This window comes from Crocodylus siamensis, chromosome 9 (assembly GCF_052110815.1).
Source record: "Crocodylus siamensis isolate JL-2025a chromosome 9, ASM5211081v1, whole genome shotgun sequence".
Taxonomy (NCBI): domain Eukaryota; kingdom Metazoa; phylum Chordata; order Crocodylia; family Crocodylidae; genus Crocodylus; species Crocodylus siamensis.
Genome location: NC_143403.1, coordinates 70,421,877 through 70,448,086, shown reverse-complemented (window position 1 = coordinate 70,448,086; position 26,210 = coordinate 70,421,877). Strand labels below are relative to the sequence as shown.

At 49.4% G+C, this 26,210-nt stretch overlaps 1 protein-coding gene across 6 annotated transcripts in view; it reads left to right on the top strand.

Annotated features, from left to right (window-relative positions):
- RPH3A (rabphilin 3A) overlaps positions 1-26,210 on the top strand; it is a 149,057-nt gene that overhangs the window by 88,957 nt on the left and 33,890 nt on the right. For all 6 annotated transcript variants that reach the window (XM_090062628.1, XM_090062630.1, XM_090062625.1 and 3 more), the window contains 2 exons: positions 5,071-5,214; positions 25,699-25,828. In XM_090062628.1, the coding sequence (XP_089918754.1) occupies positions 5,071-5,214; positions 25,699-25,828 (274 nt within the window). The remainder of the gene's footprint in view (positions 1-5,070; positions 5,215-25,698; positions 25,829-26,210) is intronic.

Below are 26,210 nucleotides of genomic sequence, written 5' to 3'. Positions count from 1 at the left end.
CCCCCAGCTGCTTTTCAGTAGGACTGTACCCTTCACCATCCTGAATAGGAGTCTCAAACTGTAGGCTCAGGGCCTTTGTACACACCACGTTTTTTGCCCTTTCTTGCGCTGCAATGGCGTCACCGTTTGCATGAGTGAGTTTTCTGGACACTTTAAACTTCTTTCTGGTGCATTAAAGGGGGACTTCCACAGTCATTTCACAGATCACTGAGAGGTTGCACAATGGGACTAAAGGCTGAACGGGGGACCAAAGTGAAGTTAACCTGGAATAAGTGAACCCACCATGTGCCCGGAAGGATTTGCTGTCTAGACAAAGGCTTGGTCTAACTCCAAGGGCATTTCCTTCATCTGGAAGCTGTGAGGTTGCAGGGGAATGTAACCAAAATGTTTTCATTTCCCCAAATCAAGAGGAGAACGTGGTTTTCTCCTATACTTCCCATGCGCTTGCTTGAGTCATTTTCTGCCCTTACCCCTCCATGATCTCAGAGGCTAGACCCCCAGCCTCCCCATGCGCTGAGTGCTGTGTGATGGCAAGGAGGTATGTGCGGCTCTCTCATTCACCCACTGCTCTCCCGTACATGCTCGTTGCAAACAGCAGTGTCAACAGGATTAATTTCACACATAAGGGGAAAGCAAATTGCATTTAGGCAGCAAATTGCATTCTGCAATCTCATTCCACAGGTTCTGCAAGACTCCAGCGTCAGTCACTCAAAGAGGTTTTTATCGTCCTTGTAAAAGCCTGTACGCTAGGGGATGGGGGAGAGAATCTCATCTGTGTGGGGCAAAACTTTGTGCAGTGCCTACGTCCTGGAAAGAGGCTCAGGATGTGAATTCTTCAGGCCTGTTCCATTCTGTGTGATTTAGAAACCTGGGTTATGTCGAGTCCTAGCATCTCGCTTCATTCCTGTGGTGAGGGACATGGGTATGTTGCTTTGCATCCCTTTGTCCTCCCCGTCATGCTTTGCTCAGGTAAATCCACTGCAAAATAAAAATAAAAAAACCCCGTTTTATCTCTGAAATGCCCAGGATAGCGATGGATGGGGGCTGAGAGAGAATTGTAATGTGTTTATGCAGCAGTGTGGCAGGGAGGCGATGATGTAGCGACATCCCCTTCTTGTGAAGTTACTGAGCATTTAAAGCCGAGGAGGAGCACACTTCCAGGATCTGGGTTTGGTTGGGAGAACAGTTAAGTTGCATTTATCATTTTTGAAACACTTCTCTGATCACAAGAGCAGAGGATTAGTAGGTTCTTGAATACCCCAAAGCAAAGGAGCTGACAGCTGTTACAAGTGTCTGACACCTGACGAGGGGCTGTCGTCTGTGGTTTCAAGCCCAGCTGCAGTCTTCTTTTCAAGGTATAGTTCCCCCTCCCCTCCCCACTAAGGCAGCTCTCGTCCCAGGACAGGAGCAATGATCTACACAGGAGGTAAACTTTCAAAGCAGTGCTCGTGGATTTAACAGAGACTCTCCCAAGCCTATGATCTGGCCTGTGACCTTTACTTGCTTGCAGTGCACCATGGTATCTTGTGTAGGAGCTGGCTGTGCACAGAGCAAGCTCCCTTCCACCTCCAGCGAACCTGCTGGCATTTAGGGGAGGTATTTTTCTGAGGCAGCCTTTGCAGACTTTACTCGCACGACTCCCCGGTGCCCCCATTTCCAGGGCAAACAAACTGCGTTTGCAGAAACCCCTGCGATTCCCTGGGGAGATGGTAGCCCCTGGGCATGGCTGAACCATGAGTGCATTGGGACATTTTGCAGGGGTGTTGGTTGTAGGGCACAGGCAGACAAGGGTCTTTGGGTAAATCCGATATCTTTTATTAGATCAACTAAAAGAGCTGGAAAAATACTTCTTTGCAAGCTTTTGGGTGTTTGTACCTGAAAGCTTGCAAAGAAGATTTTTTTCTGACTGTTTAAGTTGGTCTAATAAAAGGTATTGGATTTACCCAAAGACCCTTGTCTGCCTTGGGACATTTTGCGAACCTATCCCTTGCCGCACATCCATGGGATAGGCAAATCCTTAGCACGTTGCTGGATTGGACCCTCTACTTGTTTAGATACTCCGGTGAACTGTCTGGGACACAGTGTCTTTTTTCAATTCATGATGCAGATGAGGCCAAGGGGTGGGCACCGAGACTCATCTCAGCGGGGATTTATATGCGACTCAAAAGGGCACGTCCTGTGCCGTCTGCCTGACTGGATTTCAGGAGGAGAGCGGCATTATGCAGAGCTTACGGCTTGGTGTCTAATCAAGATGTGAGAGGTGTCGAAGGGGCACTGCTCTGCAATCTCGCAACGGGAAGTTTTCATTTATTTTTGGTAAAGCTGGTCACCGAGCGTGATTCTTCACCACCCCTCACCTCCCCCTCTTAGCTATTTCCACTAAGACCAGGGGCAAAAGGAAGGGGCGCTGAAAAGCAACCCCTACACAATAAGTTTTCTGATCCCAGCAGGTTCGGTTTGCAAAGCTGATTTCATTTCCCAAAGATTTCCTTCCCCTTTGTGATATGAAAGGAGAGCTGAAGGGGACATCTTGCATGGAGACCTATGGGATACCTCCTCCAAATGACCCCCTGCTGTTTGTCAGCCGGGCTGCCGTGACTGGAAAACTGAGCTTGGAGAAACAAAAGAGGTTTCCAGACTTTGTTTGATAGCCATTCAGTTAAAAAAAATCATAAGGAAGATGGGGAAGAGTAGGAGAAAGTAATTTTGACCCTGCACCCAGTGGCATGGATTGAGCCATGAGAACAGGATGAAATTTTACCTGGCTGAGCGATACTCCAGCTAAAGGTTTCCCCCCAAAGAAACGTGCTATAGATACTTTCAATATGCATCCATCTCCTGCTGTAATAAGGCCCCAGGCAATTAGCCATTTCAAACGAGGCATATTGCTCTGCTGGTGATGCAGGCAAATGAAAGCATGAGGCTTTTGTCTGGGCTAGGGAATGGGTTAATGGCTAGTCCTTCATTAAACGTGAATTGTGTGAAGGATCTCACGGAGGCTGACACTGCTGGATCAGGATGGTCTCAGCTTCGTTAAAACTAATGAAATCAACTACTTTAACCTGCCACGGTGTCTTTAGTTAGCTTCCTCTTGTGCAAACCAGCAAAAGAGGGTTGTGTAGAGGAGCTTTGTCTTAAGCCTTGTCTTAATAATGGTCTGTCTTTTCCTTCCCGAAGCAGAAATGGGAAATGTCAGAGGCAGGTCATTTCTTGGAGCATTTGGGGGGGAAAAAAAGAACACGAACACTTTCCAAACATTGACAGCTTTATAGAGCTCCTCATATTTTAGGTGCTCATAATGTGAATAGCTATGGTGGAATTGGGGGAACAGAGACAGATGTGACTGGGGAATATATCGGTGTGCACCAGTTTTTTTGTGCAGGCTCCATCCCCGGGCCGTCTGGGCAGACAACGCCCTTTGCAAAAGGAGACTTGTCTTTTTCCTGCGGAGTCTCCATGTGATGGTGGTCCAGACATTATCGATGTGTCGAAAAGTAGTAGATTGCAGCGGGGAGGGAACGGGGAGAGTCTAAATGGAGGAGACGCGCTTCCCATCTTCCTTCTCAAGTGTCAACAGGCAATTTCACACCTGTTGATGCAATTTCCAGGATGGAAATAACAGCTGCTGATGGCTGATGCTGCTCCCGATGATCGCTTAGATGGGCTTTAATTTGAAGCAGAAAAAATGGTGAGATGCTTCTGAAAGGTCTGTCAAAGCAGGGGTGTGAAGCATTGCGTGTCTGAAGATGAAATAGAAACGTTAGGTGTGGAGAAACCTTAGCTGGAAGAATCTGGAAGTCCAGTTGTCATTAGTCTGGCTGATTACTCAGTCCTGAAGGTGGCTTTATCACACGAACTGCAGGGTCTTTCATTGCAGCATTCCCATAAGTGGCCTCTGTGTGGTTCAATAAGCAACCTGCTGAATTTAATACATGAGCACTATGAACAACAAGATGGCAGGCCATCTTCCAATGAACTGTTGCCCTGACTGTCAGCGGCGTGAATTATCCGCAGCATCCATCGACTACCCCGGAAATTCCCAGTGCTCAAGCATCGGACCTCCTTACAGAGAACAAATGTTATGCCCAAAACGGCACGAGTATCTGAAACCCTTGAATGTGTCAACTTCCAAAGGGTCAGTGCAGCTGTGCTCCTCATACGACGTCGAACCACGGAGAAGTCAGGTTGGAAGGGACCTCCAAAGGTCACTTAGTCTCCTAGGATCTCCCCTATCTAAGCCAAGTAGGGACTGCTTCAAAGTGCAATTCCTTTTTTATCCTCATTGATGCCCTGGCCTCTAGCACGGAAGTCCACCCTTCTGGGAACCCCAGTCCAGCCCAGCAATCACGATGCCCACAAAACGTTTTGGGTAAACCATGCTGGGCTGTGTTATTACTATGAACGATGCTACCATCTCACCTAGTAGACTTAACTGAGGAGCCATTGTATTAGATACACAGACACCTTTATGGGAACAGAGCCCGGCCCTGCCTTGAAGAATATAGGGTCTGTGCATTGCATATTAGTGGTTTTTTATATTACGGGAGATGTTGGGATACCGGTGGAGACCTAGGACCCCAGTGCTCTAAGGAGCGCAGGGACAAGCCGCCAGGCTCCCCGCTCCCAAGAGATCACACTTTGAATGTCAGACAGGGCTCGACAGGTGTCCCAGACAGACAGATGAGGTGGGAGAGAGTGGGAGGGTGAGGTAATGAATAGAGCTGGGCAGGAGGATGGGAGTCTTTGCTTCCTACCTGCCTACCCCATGCAGGCAGGAGTGACTTATTGGCATCATGGCAGGGGGTGGCGCTTGACTGATTGCGATAGAAAGCTCTTCCCAGGCATGGCAACTCAGCACGTGGGTAAAGCCTATAAAAGGAGGGAGAAGAGGTAAGCAGGGATATGATGACACCAGTCCCTGCTTGCCCACTGTCTGAGTGCTGTTGTGGTTGCTTCAAGGGATATTTTTGGGTTTTTTTTTCTTTTGGGCCCAGCATCAGTATAACCCAACCAGCTCTGGGACCCTTCCCCCTGACTGCCCCCGTCTCACCACCTTCCCATGCATTGCAGAGTCCCTGCTGGGTGGTCCGTACGCGGGAACCAGCCGGAGCGACCGCGGACACAGGAGGAGCTGACGGATGAAGAGAAGGAGATCATCAACCGAGTGATAGCTCGAGCAGAGAAGATGGAGGAAATGGAGCAGGAGCGCATCGGGTAAGGAACCGACCTCGGGAATCATGCTGCGAAGCCTCCATCCAAGATGCTGTTGCAAGCCAGTGTCTGGGTTTTGTTGGGTTTCCTTGCTGACCGGGTAAAGCAGAGCTGAGAATTAGGGAGAGGGTTCAGGAATCTCAGCTCAGCTCTGGGTGGGAACAGGAGTTGGCTGAAGCAGAGCTGAACCAGGAAAACAGGAGTGTTTTTATGCAAAAAGGTTTTTCCAGCTTGGTGGGCGTCAGCGCAGGAGAGCGGTTGCTTTGCTGCCACAGGCAGCTTTATTAGGTGCGTCTCAAGTGGGTATGCAAAGCTTCATCACAAGAAGACTGATTTCCTCTGGGACGGCCCACGTTCTAGAATCCAATTACACAAACTAGGGTGCCTTAATCACCTAGGCTCCGGCAGACCTTGGACTTCTTGTGCCGAAACGAAAAGGCCCAAATCATTTTAGCTGCAAAGTCCATTTTCACCCTTATTTGCTGGCTGGTGCTGCAGCCTGCATGAGGGTCTCCCTTGAGAGGGGAGCCCCAGCTGTGCAAGCTGCTTTATTAACACCTCACAAGAGACCGGACAGTGCAAATAAGGAAGGCAAAAGGGAGAAGGGGTGAGTGCAGGGAGTCAGGCCCTTTGGAAACGTGAGAGGGGAAAGAAACGTGCTGTAAGGCCGTTTTTGCTGAGTGGCTGCATGTGCCGTGCTTTTTTTTGTGTGCTGTAATAGCCTGCTGGCGCACGGCTTGTATTTTTAGCTGCTGGGAGGGACACCTAGGTGCCGGGCTGGGAATTCTCCTTATTAAATAAGGAAACAAAATAAGGAGTCCCTTGAGTTGTGGGAAGCCGGAGCCTGCGCTTGCCTGCAGAACAGGAAGGGATGTGGAGAGAGGCCGGGTCAGTCTCTGAAGGATCGCCACATCCCATCCTGTGCCGTGCTTCTAGTGGGCGCAGTGGGAGGTGCAACGGTGCTCAGCCCCAACCTCCTGCTAGAGCCCCAAGCGCTGGCAAACCCTTCTGGGCTGTTCTGACCCATGTGCGCCGGGCGGGCTCCCACAGCATCGTGGTCAGACAGAGTCGCCGTCAGTCTGCAAAGAGACTTCCCCCGTCAGGTGCCCGTGGGGCTCCGCCAGCCGGTGGCCAAGCCCTTCGGTTCCTACCTGCCTCCAGTCTATTTACATGGAGGTCTCGACCTCCATTTGTGGCAGCAGCGACATCCCAGGCTGGGTTGTTAGCCTCAGGCTTGCAACCTCAGACCTCTGGGTTGAGAAGCACGACCCTTTGCTCCCTGAGTGGGAAGCCCCGGCCCCATTAGCTTGGCACCGTCAGCCGACTTGCAATCCTCTCTCTAGTTTGGAGACTGGCTAGCAGCTAACATCCCACGCCACCGAGCGGGCTGAGGGGGCCAGGTCCTGCGTGCCCCGAATCGCTCCTCTGCTGATGCTGGAGGGACCGCCTTTACCCCAGCACTGCTGAATGCTGAGTGTAGCCCCTGGGTCTGGTCTGTGGGATTCGGTCTTCTCTAAGGTTGGTGTCAGGGAGCTCTGAAGGAGTTGGCAGTCCTACTCCCCACCTCTGCCCCCTTTCCCTGGGCAATGGAGGGCCGACAGCAATGCCAGCAGCAGGCCCCCTTGGCCCCTCCTGTGTGGCGATGCAGATGAGGGGCTGGGAGGAGTGGACATACCTGCAGGGAGTCTCCTCACCCTGCTCCATGCCCAGGACCACTGTCTGTCCTGTGGCGTGTCCTCCCCGTGGGGAAAGGGCAGGATATCTCCTCCATGGACAGGTCTTTAGATCCATCCCACCCGTCTTTAGACCCATCCCACTGACTAAAAAGATTTTAGAGCTAGGGTGCATAGTGAAATCAAACCGGACCTCGTCGCCTGGGCTCTGGCACCCTGGCCAGCCCATGGAAACCACTGGTGGTGACGTCCCCGTGCTCACGTCTTGGCATTGCGGGGGAAGAAGGGGGCTCGTAGCGCTTCATCCGCTGCATTGCAAACGGACCCCCGCGATTCATTCATCCTCACGTCTGCTCGCTAGCCCAGTCTGACGGGAGGGAGGGAGGGAGATGGAGAGCATTCGCTTGACTAATTTTCCAGCCAGCAGCTACTGCACTGCAGTCTTTCTGCGAGGAGAGAGACTGAAATAAGGCTGCAGGGGATCTTTTAAAACTGGTGTTGCTGGCCAGGAGAAACCCACTAAATTAGGAAACGGTCTCTTGCTCACCCTGGCATTAACCCCAGTTTCAGCCTCTTGCACTCTGTGCCTCGTTCCTCCCCGGCCTTTGGCGCTCCGGGGCAACTTCAACATTTTCGGACCGCAGTCTTCTGCCGGGGTGTTGTCTTCGGTGCGCAGAGACCTAAATAGGCTCTGACATTGGCTGCCGTGCTCCCCCAGCATACCCTCATTAATGCCAACGAGCGCTCTACTGCTACCACTATTTATTCACTTCTGTTAAAAAAAGGCCATCTTTTCCATGAGCCAGTAGGCAGTATTGCCCTGTGTTGCCTTAACCTGGTGTCAAAAAAGCACAGCCTGTTTTGGTGGAAAACTTAGAAGATGCATAGATTCGTAGCTTTTAAGGCCCCCCAAAAAGGGAATGTTATGCCACCCGGGTTAACTCTCCATGTAACACAGAGAAGACCGTTTCAACCCGTTACCCTTGTATTGAGCCCAATAACTTGTGTCTGACTGAGCCGCAGTTTGTCCTGTCTCATTCTGAAGACTTTAAGGGATGCCAAATCTACAAATTTGTGCCTAATTTTGATTTGGATTTGTCTGGTTTGGACTTCCAGCCATAGGGTACCACCAGGTCCCCAAAGAGCAGCCCATGAAACCATGGTTAAGTGGCCCACAGTCAAACCAGCCCCTTCTCCCCCTTTCGGAGGATGAAGAAGTGTGGGGGTCCATGAGACAATTTGAGTGGTTTGTTGTTCACAAAAGTTTGGGAGCTGCTGGGGTGAAGCCTGTGCGTGCATTGCACTGCGAGGAGGGAGACAGACTCAGCCCGAGCTCTGGGGCCGTATCTAGCACGTGTGTGTGTGTGCGCGTGCGCACCATTGCCCTTTATTAGATGGGAAGACAACTGTTCATGTACCTGGGGCAGGTGTATCCAGCACAGGGTTATGATTATGGAGCAGGATGGGGTTTATGGAGCAGGAAGGGGTTCCCAGCGGAGACAAGAAATTGTGGCAGAAGCGGGGATTGAATGATCTGTCCGAATGCCTGATCCTAGCGCTAGAGAGCAAGACCGTCTCGTCTCGTCTCGTCTCCGAGCGTGCACAGAGAGCAGGTCACTCTAATTTGTAGCCAAGCAGTGCAAAGAGCAACCTCATTTGCTTTCAGTCTGGGTGTTTGTTGCTTGCCTCGTAGAAGGTGCCCGGGAACATCAAAATAATAATTATTTGGTATCATCCTGCTCCACCAGTGACAGCTTTCCAGAGGGGATTGCTCTCAGCCTATTTGTCTAGCAGCCTGTCTTGCTGCTTCCAGTGCAGCAGGTAATTTTATTTCAGGCAGCTACTGGGCTTTTTTCCCCCTCCTGTGGGGTGGGAGTCAGGCATAGCTGGAATCAGCATTATCAATTGTCTTGGAGAATGTAAAAACTCTCCCCCGGTTGTGCACTAGGCAAGTTGCTTAGTAAACAGGTACGTTTCCCTAAAGGGCAGCTGATTCATTAAAAAAAAAAAAGGCAAAGCAGTTCTGTCTCCCTAAAATGGAAAAGCAGATCATGGAAATTGAAAAGAAATGAGTGATGGAGCAATCGTGTGCACGGACACCGTAGCCAGGGCTGCGCGTGACTCAGCTGGGAGCAAGCTCCTGTTAAACTTGGGGCTGCTAATTTGAATTGCAGGGAAGTTGTAAAGATGTCAGTCGATCTCCCAACTCTACTGAAGACAGAGAGGCATCCGCGTGTGCGTGGGCACGGGTGGATGTGTGTATATGGGGAGAGGGAAGAAAGGATGGGAGGAATCCTGAAGTGCCGAACTCGAGAAAGCATGAAAAATGCCAAGTTTCTCATGCGGAAGAAGAAAGTACACTCAAAGACCTGGCGGAGCGGTGTAGGGGCAGCCATCTGTCAGACCGGCTTGCTCTGAAGAGTGCAAAGCTGTGGATACAAGAGTCCCTTGTAGGTGGTTAGGCTTTTTTCTCTTGGCCGTGTCCTAATTGGAGGATAAAAGGCCGGCTCATCTGAGAAGCCCTGCACCGTTAGCTCGCTGCAGCATGGGGGGTTCAAAGCAGTTTAGAAACGAAACCCAGATCTGTTTGCTGGGACTGCTGGATTTTTCTGTCCCTTCCCTGGAAATTTCTGCAGAACGCCTGGGTGAGTGCGGGGCAGGAGACGGGGTGAGAGCTCGATTAAAGGGAAAATACACAGCAAAAGCTTATGGTCCAGTATCTAGGAGTGACGGTGTGTTTTTCCACCGGGCTCAGCCCACGTCAGACCTTCCAGAAATTTATCTCCAAGCAAAGAAGCGTCTCCTCCTTTCTCTCTCACCTTACTGCATGACATTTTGCATATACAAGAGAGACCCTGATTTTCCGGGTCCCTGATCTCCAAGCTCCTGGTGACCCCACAGCCCCACAAAAGAAGAATTGCCCTCTTTAATATTTACCCCTCCATCCCCCTCCCTGCCTTGTTTGCCAGCTGGATTTTCTGGTATTGAGCTAGAAGATCTCTGCCACCGCAATGGTGTTGCTAGAAAGGCTGGTTTTGGGAAGCACGGCAAAGCTTATGGCTGGCCTTTGGTGTGAAGGGCGGTCTTCATAAGCTGAGCTGGACTTTTCACCATCACTGTCCACGTTGCTGATGTTCAGTTGTCACGAGCTCTGCGGGGAGGTTATCGGATCATTTCCCCACCCCGCCTGTGCTGTGTCTCCCCTCTCTCTAATCGTGGCAAACTCCCTTTGGTTTCGGTAGGTCTCCAACTAGCTGGTATCCTAGAGGCTTTGAATCAACATTTGCTCAGCGAAACATGTGCAATGTTACCTGCTCGGCAGGAAGCCTGGGAAGCGGGTCTTTCGTATACAGAAACAGGCCTCTCTGCACATGAAATAGTCGTTGCGGCACATAAAAGCGCTGAAGCTCTAATGAAGGCATCGTTGCATTGAATTGATGGACTATTGTGCCTGCTCGCTGGCAAGTACACACGCTTAAATATTGAATGTGCCTTCTAGGTTCATGATCATTCAGTACTCAAGCCAAGGAAACTCTTTGTCGTTAACGACTATATTTGATGAATTCGGCCTCTCCATGCATATTCTGTGAAGCGACTGTATTTTTTGGCCAACTCATTCATGTGGTATTATTTGGTAAACAGCTAATCCAGCCATGTTTTGGCTCAGCGGTTGCTCACCAGTTATTCAGTGGGACTTTGCTCAGAGTACTTGCTATTCAGGCTGCTTAACTATCAACACTGATGGTATTTTTTGCCCTGGACTGGATGATTTTCCGAGCTACAGAGCCCTTCCAAGATGGCTGCCTGAAAACTTCCAGTGGAAACATCTTATTCATGCTAAATTTTGCAGCACTCTCGCTGCCCACAAGTACTCTAACAGCTGAGCCCAGAGCAAATCCCAGTGATTGTGCATAGCCAAGCAAATCTGAGGTGCTAGTTCCTAAAGAAAGCTGACAAACTTTAAATTTTTTGGCAGCATTCACCTAGCTCTGTCCATTACCGATGCAATGAATGAGTCTTCAGTATGCTGTATTTTAGGTTCAGCTTCAGTGACAACGATCCTGCTTTAGTTGTCCCATATTCCTTTTACTTCAGCAAACTCGGCCGGTGTAGAAACCCTTAATTTTGTTTAGTCAGCCAAGGTAACGCGAGTTGCTGATCCTCATTCATAAAAGGAAGCCAGAGGACGGCGTCATCACAAAGGAATAGTTGCGCAGGCTGCTAAAATGTTAGTTGCAGCTGACTGGCCTCCTTGTATGTGCAGAGGGAAGTTTGCCAATCTTTTTCTTTTATTGGCTTGCAAAGCAAGGTTGGGGTGGACTGCACCTTCCTCTGTACCGGGGTGTGCGGCCCTCGACCTGGGATCTTTTGAGGGTGTATTAACAACCTTTTATAGGAGCAGGACGCAGGCTGCCATGATCCCCCTGCTTTACCCACAGCAGGGTTGGGTGTGATGTCTTGTCTTGTGTCAGGGTTGACGGTAGACCCACAAAGAGTTTAGACGCTGGATTTGTGTGGGATGGTTTGGATAGGGATGATCCTGTCTTAGGCAGGGGTTGGACTCGACGGGACCTCTGGAGGTGTCTTCCAAGCCTGACTTCTCTGATTATGTGGTCTGTAGATGTGAGGCAGTAGAAACTTGGCTAGTGCGGATTTCCATCTCCCCAAGGATCAGCTTGTGTGCCGGGCAGTCCCTGTCCTTTGCAATGACTTTTAATACTGGCTTGATGCTTGTTTGCTATGGGCCAGCATCATCTCAGGGAAGAACAATGACCAAAGGTTGTTAGTGTGTACCAAAATGTCAGGCCTTGGAAAGCTGGTTGGAATACATTTTTATAACGGTCCCTGAATCCCTCCTCAGAGGTCTCTGACTTGTTCAGCAGTCTCTGTCTTATTCTCCAGGTCTTTAACCATCACTAACCTATATTCCTTGTGGCTTGCAGGAAGGAGGATGCATGGTGTGATTTTTAGGTTCAGATCTAAGCTTGTATCCTGAAGGCAGACCTCTGCCGCATGTGGCTCCTTTTGCAGGACTGGGGACTTGGTGTTGACTGCTCTCCACCGTCATCCCCCTGCTCAACCTTAGATCTGAGCCTTTATTTTTTGTCCCATCTGTACTGGCCCAGCTGGGTCAGTCTGCTCAGGCTTGTGCTCTATGGGAATCCAAGTTGGATAATCTTCATAGTGGCCCCTTCTAGCCTCAAAATTGTACAGTACTGTACTGTATTGTTATAGAGTCGCTCCAACAATAATCTCACTTTATAGGGGGGCTACCAAAAAGGACAGCAAGTTGTGATTCCCTTCATGATCTACCCTGATTTTGGGAGAAGTCTCTTGGGACACCCTTGTGTTCTCTAAAGAGGAGCTCCTTGCTCCAGCTAAGCCAGTAGTTCAGAAGTTGATTTTCTAGCCGTCAAAGGAAATACCTGTCTCATTAGCCAGTTCATTAAATATAGCTGAGGGTTTAAATAAAGCACAAAAAAAAAAAAGGGTTTCTGAAGACCAGTGCCCTTCAATATGTTACAAAGGGACAGCCCCTACTACTGATCAAAGGGGAAAGCATCCAAGTCAATGCTTCATAGTTTCATAGTTTCTAGGGTCGGAAGGGACCCGAGCAGATCATCAAGTCCGACCCCCTGCCATGGCAGGAAAGAGTACTGGGGTCAAACGACCCCAGCAAGGTGATTGTCTAGCCTTGTCTTAAACACCCCCAGGGTAGGAGCCTGCACCACTTCTCTTGGAAGCTGGTCCCAGACCCTAGCCGCCCTGACCGTGAAGTCGCCTCCTGATATCTAACCTAAACTTGCCCTCTGCCAGCTTGTGACTGTTATTCCTGGTCACTCCTGGGGGTGCTCGGGGGAACAGGGACTCCCCCAGTGCCTGCTGGTCCCCCCCGACTAGTTTGTAACAGGCCACTAGATCCCCCTCAGCCTTCTCTTGTGGAGGCTGAACAGGTTCAGGTCCCGTCGCCTCTCCTCATAGGGCCTGCCCTGCTGCCCCCTGACCATGCGAGTGCCCTCCTCCGGACCCTCTCCATGCTGTCCCCATCCCTCCTGAAGTGCGGCGCCCAGAACTGGACACAGTACTCCAGCTGCGGCCTGACCAGTGCCGCACAGAGGGGGAGGGTCACCTCCCCGGACCTGCTCGAGATGCATCTGTGGATGCATGACAAGGTGCAGTTGGCCTTCCTGACCGCGTCCCCACACTGCCGGCCCATGTTCATCTTGGAGTCAATGATGACCCCAAGATCCTTTTCTGCCTCCGTGCTGATAAGAAGGGAGCTCCCCAGCCTGTAGGTATGGTGCTGGTTCTTCCTCCCCAGGTGCAGCACCTTGCACTTGTCGGTGTTGAATCCCATCCTGTTCTTATCCACCCACCCCTGTAACCTGTCCAGGTCTGATTGTAGCCTGTTGCACCCTTCCAGTGTGCCCACGTCCCCCCACATCTTAGTGTCATCAGCAAATTTGAACAAGTGCTTTTTACCCCCTCGTCCAAGTCACTGATGAAGGTGTTGAACAGTGCGGGCCCGAGGACCGAGCCCGGGGGACCCCACTGCCCACGTCCCTCCGGGTCGAACATGACCCATCCACTACCACCCTCTGGGTGCGGCCCTCCAGCCAGTTGGCGACCCATTTGACTGTGTGGGTGTCTACACCACAGCCCCCAGTTTCTTAATGAGAACGGGGCGAGAGACAGTGTCAAAAGCCTTCCGGAAGTCCAGGAAGACGATGTCCACTGCTCCCCCTGCGTCTAATGATCTGGTGATCTGATCGTAAAAGGCCACCAGGTTGGTCTGACAGGACCTGCCACTGATGAACCCGTGTTGGTTGCCCCTAAGCATGCAGTCCCCTGCTGGCCCCTCCTGGATGCGTGCCAGCATAATTTTCTCGAACAGCTTGCCTAGGATCGAGGTGAGACTAACTGGCCTATAGTTTCCCGGGTCCTCCTTCCTGCCTTTTTTGAAGATAGGGACCACGTTGGCCCTCTTCCAGTCCTCCGGTACCTCACCAGAGCACCACGAGTGCTCATAAAGCCGTGCCAGGGGACTGGCAATGACCTCGGCCAGTTCCTTTAGTACTCTAGGGTGGAGATCATCCGGGCCGGCTGACTTGAAAATGTCCAGTCCCTCCAGAAGCTCCCTAACTAAATCCTCGCTAACCCGTGGCCCAGGTGTGCCTCCCCCGGGGCCCGAGGGGGGCCCAGCAGGGAGGTGGCTGTTCTGGTCCCTACTTAGGAAGACGGAGGCAAAGAAATCGTTAAACATGTTAGCTTTGCTGTCTGGTGTGATGACCAAGTTTCCCAACGCATCCTGCAAGGGCCCCACATTACCCGGGACCTTCTTTTTCACCCCCTATGTATTTAAAAAAGGACTTCTTGTTGTCCTTAATCTGGGAAGCTAGCCCCAGTTCCATCTCTGCCTTGGCCTTCCTGACTGCCCCCCTACATCCCCGAGCAACTACAGAATAGTCCTCCCTGGTGATGACCCCTTCTTTCCATTGGGTGTAAGCCTCCTTCTTAGCAAGGAGACATTCCCGGGTGCTTTTGGTGAGCCACAGAGGCTTGTGTGCTCTCCTGCTCCCTTTGATCCTGGTTGGGATTACCTTCCTTTGGGCTTGGAGGATCGTCTCCTTAAGGAGCAACCACTCACCTTGGACACCTGGCTCTCCCCTCCCCTCCCCTCCAGGACCTCAGCGCTTCTCCAACTACCCTCCTTATCTTGTTGAAGTCTGCCCTCCTAAAATCTAGGGCCGCTGCCTTACTGCATGCCTTTGCCACCTTGCACTGGATGGTGAATCCCAGCAGATGACGATCGCTGTCGCCCAGGTGGTCGAGCACCCGCAGCCCCCTCACCAGGTCATCACCCGTGGCCAGCACCAGGTCCAACAAGGCGTCTCTCCTGGTGGGGCTGTGCACCTCCTGGGTTAGATGGAGGTCCTGCACTCTGGCCAAGAACCGACGTGAGCGGTCAGACCTGGCTGACTGCTCTTCCCAGCAGATGTCCGGGAAGTTCAGGTCCCCCATGATGACCACATCCTTAGCCTTCACTGCCTCTGTGAGCTGACCCAAGAATTCCTGGTCAAGCTCTTCTCCCTGGTTGGGAGGTCTGTAGTAGACCCCCACCGTTGAGTCCCTTTCCCCTCGACTGCCTTGTACTCTAACCCAAAGCACTTCAGAGTGCCCCTCCCCTGGCTCCTTGCTAATTGACGAGGATGGGTATTCCTCCTTAATATAGAGTGCCACGCCCCCACTTCTCCTTCCTATCCTGTCCCTCCTGTACAGCCTATAGCCCTTGACATTCACCCCCCAATCATGCGTTGCGTCCCACCACGTTTCCGTACTCCCCACTATGTCCGGGCTGGTGTCAGCCAGCAGGAGGGTGAGTTCCTCCTGCTTGTTACCCATACTATGAGCGTGTGTGTAGAGGCGTTTGAGGCCTCCTGTGGGTGTGTGTACTGACCCCCTCGTCCCAGCGTTACCCTGGCCCCTCTCTCTTACTTGTTTATTCGCTTCGCTCGTTGGTCTGGGCTGGGCTGTAGTTGTGGGCGCTGTTTGGTCTGGCAGTCTGATGTTTCCTCCGCCCTCATCTTCCCCTTCCCCTGACGAGTCTAGTTTAAAGCCCACCGGAGGAGGACCGCCAACCTAGAAGAGAACACATGCTTACCTTTAGGGGAAAGGTGGAGCCCGTCCCACCCCAGCATGTGTCTCGTCGTGATGTGCCGGTTGTGGCTGAGGAAGCTAAAGCCCTCCTCGAAGCACCATTTCTCCTCAAAGCACCATTGCTTTGTAGAGCAATAATGGAGATTATTGCTGGGCTGTAATTTAATAAACACGGAGGGTCCTAACTCTTTTTGGGGTTAGAAACCATCTCTCTCTCTCTCTCACTTCCCTGCCACGTCCCATTCTTTCTTCATTTCCCTTCCTCGCATTCACACCTAACTTCTTGTGGATCATTTATTTGTGAGGCTGCTTGGAGCGCAGACCCATATCACCGTTGTGTATCAAGAGAAAGGTTGTTGACTAAAACCTCACATTGAATCCAGCTCAAACTCATCTCAGCCACAGACTATTTTTAGCACCAGATTGGATGAAGGATTTGGGAATATGTGATCTGGATGCTTATTAGACTTGTAGGAGAGGGAATTTCTTTTGTCAATGTCTGAGGAAGCAAAGAAATTGGAAGGATAATAGGAGTTGAAACATGATCTTAAACAGTGGTATCCCTGGAGCTCTATCCAAGGACTTGAATTTATGAAAGGTTTTACAACTGTTGCAGATTAGGCTAAATATCAGACCCAGCTCTTAGGAAAGGGATGGGAGTTTTGCAAACCAAACGGTCCATTGTGAGGTGGTGCAGTGGGTCAGACAAGCATGGAGTGGCAGGAAAGAGCTAGGCTTATTAATTACTTTCCTTAGGATTTGTTATTTGTGTGGAGCTGGCCTCGTGCATGGTGCTGCACATGCCTTAGGATGCATGGTACCTGCACCAGCTAGCAGTCTAGGCAGACAAGCAATGTAGAATATACTGAGTACTGTGGAAGAAAATCAAACCTTGCCTACAATAGCTGTAACCCCGTTTTTACTCCTGAGGTGGGTCACAGCCTTTCTCCCTCAGTGGACAGTATATATTTGCCTTGGCCTAGAGATGTACAGTGTTTTTCGTTGCCTCGCTCGTGGTCCTGAACCAGAGTGCCTCCAGGTTGAGCCCTTGTTTTGCAAGCTCATCAGCTCTATAATGCTGTCTTTTAGCAGCAAGCCTTGGTGCTACTCTGGCGTGTGGGTGCACCCATTTCCCCTTAGGAAGGAGGTTGGACTGGATGACCTGTGGAGGTCCCTCCCAACCCTACTTCACTTTGATTTCTATGATGGTTTCCATCCCTTCCTTCCCAGTGCTCCAGGACATCATTGGATTGGGACAGCAGCTCTAGAGTTTGAGGGGGCTACCAAGACAATAGGCCTACTGAGGCAGCGTTAGGGCTGTCTCCTCCACACGCCATTCTGCGTTTCCCCCATTGAGCCATCTTGTTCAGTACTGACCAGATGCTTCCTAGGTCGGTAGACTATAAAGCCAAGAAGAGAGGTCTAGTCTGAAGCCCAGGCCACGGGACCTCTCTGAATGAATTCCTCTTCTCTTACAACTGGAGAGTCTTTGTTTTTTTGTTGGTTTTTTTTGAAAAAAAAATTTAAACGGCTTAAAAAATTGGTTTTGATGGAGAATCCCCTACAGCCATTGATAAAGAGTTCCCATAGCTAATTACCTGCGTGTAAAAGCTTGCGGCCTATTTCCACTCTGAGTTTGCCCCTTGTCGTTGTTCTTGCTATTCCTCTTCTTCCAGCTCCCTTCAAGACTAACGCAATGATTTGACTCTGTCGCCAGAGTCTCCACAAGAGCGACTCTGTCACCAGCCATCTTCCTCCAGGAGGGAGGAGTTGCTTCGTCTGGCTCCTTTTTAATTCGGATGCTTGTTGCCCGCAGTCGCATATACAAATTGCTGAAACAGATGGCGGAAACCAATGGGGATTAAGTCATTAACCTTGGTGACCAGAAGCGAAGAGGCTCTTTGGGGACTGCAGCGTTGTTTCTTTCCTCTTCACTGTTTTGGCAACGTTCAAAAAAATGGTGTGATGGAAAGAGGCAGCTAGAGAGCTTGCCACTTATAAAAGAGAGGCTGGCAACTCATGTTTGGAAGGCAGCTTGCACGTACTTCATATTTTGGCAAAATCGCACTGTTATTTAGCAGACCTGGGTGTGAGAGAGGCGAGCCAACACCCCTTCAAGAGCACGAGAGCTGAGCCCTTCTCGGCAGCTCTGCGCTAACCCTCTGGCACGAGCTCCCGTTCGTTGTGAACCAGGTTAGTGTCGTCTTCACAGCGAAGAAACTTAATGGAGAAATCGGTCTGAGAGTTTAGTAATTAAATAAGATCTAGAGCTGCAGCTTTCCTTTATACTTGCAGATGTGTACCTACATGATAAAAATCACCGCTAAATTTGTATCCTGGTTCTAATTAAATTTTTATCTTCAGATCACATTTTAATCTTTTTTTTTTTACCTTAACGTTACATTACGTTTAATCTTCAAGCCTTTAATTCACATGGGCTCATACTGGTTGCAGCAGTAACTTAATTCTGCCCCTTTTTGTGTATTACTTTAATTCCCCTGCCCCCCCCTAATTTTTTTTTTTTAGATCTCTGCATAATCCCCGCACAACCACATTCCCATAAAATCTGCTGTGGTGGAAATGTAATTGTGTTTTACCCCATGCAATCATGATCTTTATCTCGTGATTCAGGTCTTTTCTCCACCCCCCCCAGCACCACCATTAATGTGGCAGGCTGCCGCAGACGTACTTCTGGATGCTGTTTAAAACCCATTAGGCTTGTCTTAGTAAATTCATTTTTTGTGGCACTACAATAAATATTTAATCACCGAAAACTTTTGCATGCATATTTGAATGTCAGTCCTTGTTTTGCAGGGGAGTTGGCGCTTAATGAGGGTTACGCTCTATTCACCTTGTTGAATACGGCTTGGCTTGTCCTGAATAAAAAAAGCCAGAGGAAAAGCCTCTGCAGGTTTGGTGCTATGGTGCTGCTCTCATGTACCGCAGGTGGAGGCATGAAGTATGCAGAGAGCACAAGCACACGCGTGTGTAACCTCTGCTTCTGCATGCGAGTTCAGTGTGAGCACGAAGCTCCCTTTGCAAAGCAAGCGGGCCGTCTACCTCGGCATTTATTTCCCGCTCATCACTGTGGTATTGGGGAACAACCAAATCTATCTGGCATCTCTTTCTGACTGGGCTGTGAGCTGTCAGCTCAAGGGAGTGTCAAAGGTTGGTCTGTGCGAGATGTGGGTGCCTCTTGGTAGGCACATAACTTAGAAGACATTAACCCAAGCTTTTACCGCAACCTTTTCAGAACGGCAGTGCTGACGGGGTAGAGGCGATAAAAGAAAAACGGTGTCAAATGCCCCGTCCTTGGCAGTGCTGGCTGTAGCCGTGTTGGTTTAAGGACATGGGCAGACACGGTTCTTTTATTAGACCAGCTGTGAAAATACCCATTGTGCCAAAAGAAGACACAAGCACCAGGGACTGCTATAGTGTTTCCTACAGTCCTAACGTTCACCCCATATAAAGTGAGGTTATTATTGGACTGACTCTGTTATTTAGTTGGTCTAATAAAAGATATCGCGTTGACCCAAAGCACCTTGTCTTCCTCCTTGGCAGGTCATTGCTGTGCTGAGAATGGGGTCCTTAAATTATCTCATAAATCGGAGTCATGGAGGGCACTTGTACTGTATCTCTCACCTGGGTCTAGATAATCTGGACGTGCCGACGCATGCAGGGGTGAACTCCTGGAGTCGGAGCCAGCCGTCTAAACAGCCTGTCACAGCCTCCGAAGGGGTGTGGGTGGGGTATATCTGAGGACAGTGGATTGTTATAGAGTCGTTCCAATAATAATCTCACTTTATATGGGTTGAACGTTAGGACTGTAGGAAACACTACAGCAGCCCCTGGTGCTTGTGTCTTCCTTCCACCAGTGACTAGTACCTGACTCGTTCGTTAGGGTCTAGTTAATGCTCTTCCTATAATCATTCACCTGCAGACCTGTCTATAATGCTTCCTACCCCTTACCTACAATGGGCCATGCAGCAGGCATGTGATTACCGATATGCCGGCGTGTTTAACTACAGATGTTGATAGTCATAAAGTTTATTTGTTGCTTTATAAAATGAGCCCTTTAGATGCCACAGTGATGGGCTCTTTGGAAATGTGCATCGTGGTAATTAAAACCCAGCCACAGTATTAGAGGTACTTAATAGGAAGAGATTAATTGAATGGCTCATTTATATGGGCAGCAAAAATCAGAAAGAGAAACAAAAGACATCTCCAGGAGAAGGGAGTGAAAGCCTTCAGGAAGTCTGAATGCTGATTCATAGCAATGAATGAGAAACAGAATGCCATTATCAGAGCAAGAGTGATAGAGTAGCAGAGATCCCTTGCAAAGTGAAATATTTTGAAATTAAATAGCATTAGCTGAATGATATTGGCTTCAAATGTAATAGATGGAAAGTGTGAAAAAAGGAAGCTAGTTTTTTACAATATAAATCTCTCTGGCTGTTAGCAGTGAAACCAGTCAATTTGCATCAAATCTGTCTTCTTTGAAATGTATCGTATTTTCAGTTTCTATGGCAGAAATCTGGGCTTATTCCTGTCGGGAGACACCTGGACAATTTGCTTCAGCTTTGGTCAATGCCTTAGCATGGCACGAGGCTCATATTCAGCTTGTTCTCATCCCATTTATACCTGTGGTCTTTTTCTCTTCTTCTTACAGGAGTTTAAGAGTGGTGTTGTAGCTGCAACAGTCCAGAAATTATGCCAGGATTTCTTCTTGTCATCCGATATCAGGTTTTGGTGTAGAAAATGGGGTGCAGCCACAACTTAGCAGAGGAGATGCTTAAGTAAAGCGCTCTCTTTTGCTTTCATGGACTGGTGTGGATGGGAGTGTCTCTGGACCAGTTTGGTTGATCCTTCAGTAGAGATGATAGTCCAAGCCTTCTCATGGGGATAATATGTCCTTTTTTTATCTGTCTGTGGTACTTGCAGGGCCCTCAACAGTATGGGCCTCATGGTCCATATTGTGTGTGTCCACTCAGCATCCCTATGAAACAGGGCGGTGCCATTACCTCCGGCTATCTGACTTGCCCACAGTCATGCAGAAAGTCTATGGTGGAGCCAGTTCCTTAATCGCCGAGCCATCCTTTCTCTCAGGAGTATATCCGTGCCAGGCAGATAGCCAAAAACCCAGAGCACAGATAACCCAATCTAAAAAGAGGTCACCCCAGGCTTAAACCAATGCAAGAGAATCTGCATGCAAAATCCCACCACTCCAGTGGAATTAGTGCAGCTCGTTAAGCCGGTTTGCACTCTTACGTAGCTCTGGCCTAAAGTTGGTAGACATAATGGAGCGGGGCATGACTTGACAGTCAACAAAGCCTTTTCCCCAGGTGTCAAAAGCAATCAAAAGCAATCTATTGCAGTTTAATTATAGCACGTCTTTCTTACAACAGCCTCACAAAGCGCAGCAATGAAAATGAGGTGTGTAAGTAAACGGAGGCAGAAGATAAGGGCAAAGCAGCACAAGGACCGGTAAGTGCCGGCGTGGAGGATTTGTTGTGACAGGTCCCTCGGGCAGGCGGTGTTGCGTGGGGCGGGGGGGTGGGCAGCCTGCGAGGCAGGGACAGCTAAGGCAAGAGGAACAAGATGGTTTAATCAAAGGACTTCACGGGGAGTCCTTGAGGAGTGATTGTGGAGGAGATGTGAGAGTGGATTTTCTGTGTTTCCTGGAAATGCAGGTGTTAGGGACTCTCACATGCCTCTGCAAATCATTTTTCCCCAGTGAAGGGGCAATAAAGCAGAACAGGATCTGGTTTTCTAGTGCGATGTCTTTCTTTGATCATCTCCAGTTACTCCAAAGGGATTGAGGGCTGAGATAAGGTGCAGAGCCCCTGCTGCATTAATCAAATCCACCTGTGTTCTGTATCTGGCTGTGATTAGTTCATATTTATGCACCGTTTTGGACTTGGGATCTGTAAGTGCTGCTAGCCTGGTTGAGGATTTGGGCTGGGCCCTGGGCCTGAGTATAATTGCCTCCTTTGGAAGGCAGGGGAATAACCGTGCATGCACAGGTGCAGGGAGAGCTCGTGGCATTACAAACCCTGCTGCAACCTTATATTCTGTGGATAAGGAATGAGCCAAGTTTATTATACAATCAATATTGCAATAAGATGGATGCTTCTCTTCTTAAAGTCATCTCATTTGTGTCTCTGCACGCGCATTATAGTTTTTACACTATTAACAAAATAGTCTATATTCTTTGTTAAGAAGTCACCCGTGAGAAATGAAGGTTCGCAGCCAAAAAAGACATTACTTGGAATGAAAGGATTTTTGCTTTCTTTTGCAGTTTCTTTGAAGCTGCCACAATAAGGTTTGCTTGGGCATGCAGATTTTCTCCGTGGAAGTGGGCCCATTTCTGAGCCTAGCTATCTTGGCATCAGAAGATGCAAAAATATGTCCTTGCACTCGGCTTTGCTATGAAAATACTGGTCTTGCCAAAGAGTTTGCTCCTAGCAAAGGCTTCTCCATTCAACCCCACAAAACAGCAGGTGTGTATTTCAGGAGGGATGGCATGGTTGTTAACTACAGCATGCTTTCCCTGCGGGAAGTACTAGATTTAATAAAATAGCCATGAATAAACCACGCGGTAGAATGATGAAACTTAACCGCTTAAACAAAGATATATGGTGCTTATCATAATCGGCAAAAGAATGCTAGGACCACACATGTTAAACACTGAGATTCCTGGATTATCTGTTTTTTTCATTCGCTTGCCACAATTTCATTATGCGCTCCAGTGTCCTGCAAAGTGAGTTTACAGGGATGCTGCTGCCTGATTGGGTAGGAATTGCCATGGAAAATTTCATTTAATTGAGGTAGGTTTTAGGCAGAGCCAACTTGCTGTTTCCAGAAACACAGGCAGAATAGTTTTTGATCTGAGCTGAGTAGTTAGGGCATGATCTGGTGCCCATGGAAATTAATGACAGCCTTAGCATCTTCTTCTTCCTCTGAGTTTTAATTGTACCGGTGTGAGTTGTGCATACTGAGATGTCTGACCTGCATCCAAAGGCCAACTAGCCTCTTTATTACTTCGGAAGGAGTCCTGCATGGGTCATCTACAATATACTCACATGCTAGGTCCAGAAGGGGCTACAATGCAGCGCCAGAAGGAGCACAGCTGTATTCAGTTGGTATGACAGTAATATTGGAAAACTGAACGTAGCCATGCTAAGTAGCGGTGCTAAGAGGCAGAGCTAATTAACCTGCCCGTAGTACCACGTGAAGGTGGCTACACAGACTAGAATGAGAAGCAGGGTAGACCGTTGATGTCTTTGGAGGTCTGTAGGGCATTAAGGATTGTCCTCTGGATTTTGCTTCTGAAAGGCAAGTGGTATAATAAAAGCCTCCTTTAGAAATAAAGGCCTCGCAGAGAAAATAGTTTGCATGGGAAGGGCGGAGGAGGGAGTGTCAGGCCCACCAGCTCCAACCAGAAAATTGTAAGCACAGAAAAAACCCAGGGTGCTCGATCCAGACTCCCCAGTGTTGAATGGGGATTCTGCTTTTGACTTCAGCGCCTCTGGGATGTTTCGCCCAGCTGTTTCTAACACCTGAATGCGTGGCTGCATTCGACTTGGTCCCAGCCCTGCATTTTGTGCCTGACTGAAGGGAAGGGAGAGGTTCCTGCTGACCTCAGTGGGTGTCCAATCAGCCACTCAGGAACTGTAATAAAATGGTGTCGTCCATGCGGCATATTGTCTATCTCTAGCTGCACAGTCAAGGGCTATTCCTTTTCTCAGCATCTGTATAAAATAGAGGCCTAGCATTTCTCTCTGTAGCACACAGAAAATGCCTGCGAGGGGTTCTTGGCTTCATGAGGTGAGCAACCCATGGTGTAGGCATGAAATCCAGAAGCATAGTAGGCAAAGGTCTCCCCAGAGTTTGCCTAATATCGGGGCTCTCCTGCCAGTGGCCCATGGGCAGCATGCAGGGGTTACAGTGCAGCCCCTGGGCTCTCGCCCGCAGGCTTCTCCCCACTGCTGCTCCCGGCTCCTGCTCCCTCCAGCTTCCCTTCCCCTTCCCATCCCAGTTGCAAGTGGTGCAACGGGGGGGACGTGCGGTGTGCTGCATCAGACATATCCGTGATCCCGGCCACTGAGAAGTGGGACAGGCCTGCCTTGGATGCATAGGGCTGATGGACTGCTTCTGAAGGATCCTCAGGTGCCAGCCGTACAACTGACTTGGATTTGAATCTGTCATAAGACGTGAAGGAAAATATCTTTTACATGTCTTTTTTTTTAAATGTCTGCTCTTTTAGCTGCCTTGTCAGATTTAGGTCACACTCCAGCAGGCCCCCAAGCGTGGGCTTGGTTGTCTCACGTCCTCTCCAGTACGGACGTCTCTTTCCCCTTTTCCCCTCCTCCTTTTGAAGGGGATAAATAATGTTTTTTTGCTCCCGCTATTTTAAAGCACTGGGTTTGAAGCGGTTCCTGGCACAGCACCGCTCCCTTTGCAGACAGGTTGCTTCACCCTTGCCGAGTGTGCAAGCTGTTTTCACGGCTGTGGTTGTTTTGGCAGTTACTAGTCGTGGCTTTTAACCTGCGCGGTTGGCAGATGTGCTCGCACAGTTGTGTTCTCCGGTGGGTCTGTTCTTTTTTTTGCATCTCACTTAAAAAACGCCACCATTGCACTAGAGTTAAATGCTGTGTTTTGGCTTAGGAAACGAGAGAAGAGACTGATGTATGAAATCTCGTCCCCAAAGGACACCGAGGTTTTCATCCTGCAACACTTTTAGAAGCTCTTGACAGAACAACTTGCCATTAGAAAGTGGAGTTTCGCTGAAATGAATCTATTGTGTGGAAATGTGCTGATGTTAGTGAATTTTTGCGTCTCTTTTTTTCTTGTTTGTTTGATGGGAAGAAATTGAAACATTTTGTTCTGTTGTTGGAGACGGGTTTCATTTCATGTTGATGGTATCATTCAGATTCATTGAGTTTGAGCTTTAAAATATTAAATTCAGTCTATAGCTAATATGGTATTTAATATATGTATAGTTAATAATATATTTCATTTCGATGCCAAGTTGAAATTCATTCTCCCATACGGTATTGGAATCAACTAGATTTGATTTTTATCTGGCATAACTGCATGCTGCATGATGGAAAAAGTCGGGTGCATCTGGGAACGCGGTAGCCCTGTATCCAGGGGCTTATCCAGGTTTATCGATGCTGACTAGCCGGGCTAATCACTCTGAGCAGCATTATTGGATGAATGGGCTGCAAACACCCGTGCGCTCTCCAGATGTTCACAATGCCACAGCTGTATTTTTCTCCAGACAGTCAGATGAAAAGATAGTGAGAGGTGACGCATTTTCTTTAGGTGTTAATTAGAAAGTAAAGAAGTAATTATCTTTTGGAGTGACGATCTGTTGGATGGTTTTCTATAAACTGGACCAGATTTGGTCTCGCTCCATGGAGGCCAATGGAGCCTCACCAGGTTACGCTGCCGTTCTCGCCAGATTTGACACGTCCCATCACGTTGTGCAAAAACTAATTGTGCTTTTGTGTTAGATTCCCTTTTCCGCAGCCCTGAGTGTCGGGGGGGTTGTCCTATGCCAGTAGTAGCACTTGTTGGTGCTATTCATGCCCCGTGCTGCTGCCTTTTGGTAAGGCTGGATGCAAGTGCTCAGTCAAGCGTTTGCCAGGCAAAGGTCTTGGGGCATAAGGATGCTTGCACATATAAGCATGTTATGTCCAAGACTGTTTCTGTAAAACCCCTGCTGTCCTGGTATTTCAGGGCTGGTGAAATGGAGAAGAAACCTTCGTCACCTCACAAGGATCATCCTTGCAGAAGCTGTGAATGCATCCGTATTCTGGGTTTACTCCATCCATTTCCCTGTCTTCTTTCACTTGTGTCTATTGCTTCGCCCTCCTAACAGATTCCTTGTTGGATGGAGGTACGGCCTCTGGGGAGGACCTGATCAAGGAGAAGGGCCTGTGTGCCTGGCCCCTGAGCAAAGGAAAGGGGGTTTGTTGTGTTCCTCACTGCTACGGCATCCCCAAAGACACAGAATAGCTGCACTCGAGGGCAGCAGTGTCTGCCTGTGCTCTGTGTCCCAGGGAGCTGGGCTGGCTCACACCGTTGTCCCAAGAGCTGACGTGCCATGACAGTGCTCTTGTGACCCCGTGTCGTGTCGATCTATGTGCAGGCGCCTTATGAACCGCTTGGAAGACATGCGCAGGAGCGTGGCGGGGGACGGGGTGAGTCGCTGCATCCTGTGCGGGGAACAGCTGGGTCTCCTGGGGTCCGCTTGCGTGGTGTGCGAAGACTGCAAGAAGGTAAGACACGTTCTAGGCAGAATTGGGGGATGTCGGGTTATACCGATGGGGCAGCCTTTGGTCGCCCCGTGGGACCAACTCACTTAGGCTCTATTGACCTGTATTGCCTTGAGCTAACTCTTGAGGTGGAGACTCTTAAAGGCAGTTAGGGGATTTAGACACGACCTCCCACTAGTTTTGGCAGAGGAAGCGCATCTAACGCCTCTTGCCAGCTTTGAAAGTCTGCGCCTTGTCTTTAGGGTCTCAGGGTTCCCGTCTGCATTGGGAGGGTAATAAAATGCACCCACCTCCACAAAGCTTTGTGAGGATTCACTAGAGCTCAGAAAGCCACTTGGAACATGCTGGGTTTGGTGCAATTATTGAACCCCTAGTTAAATCGAAA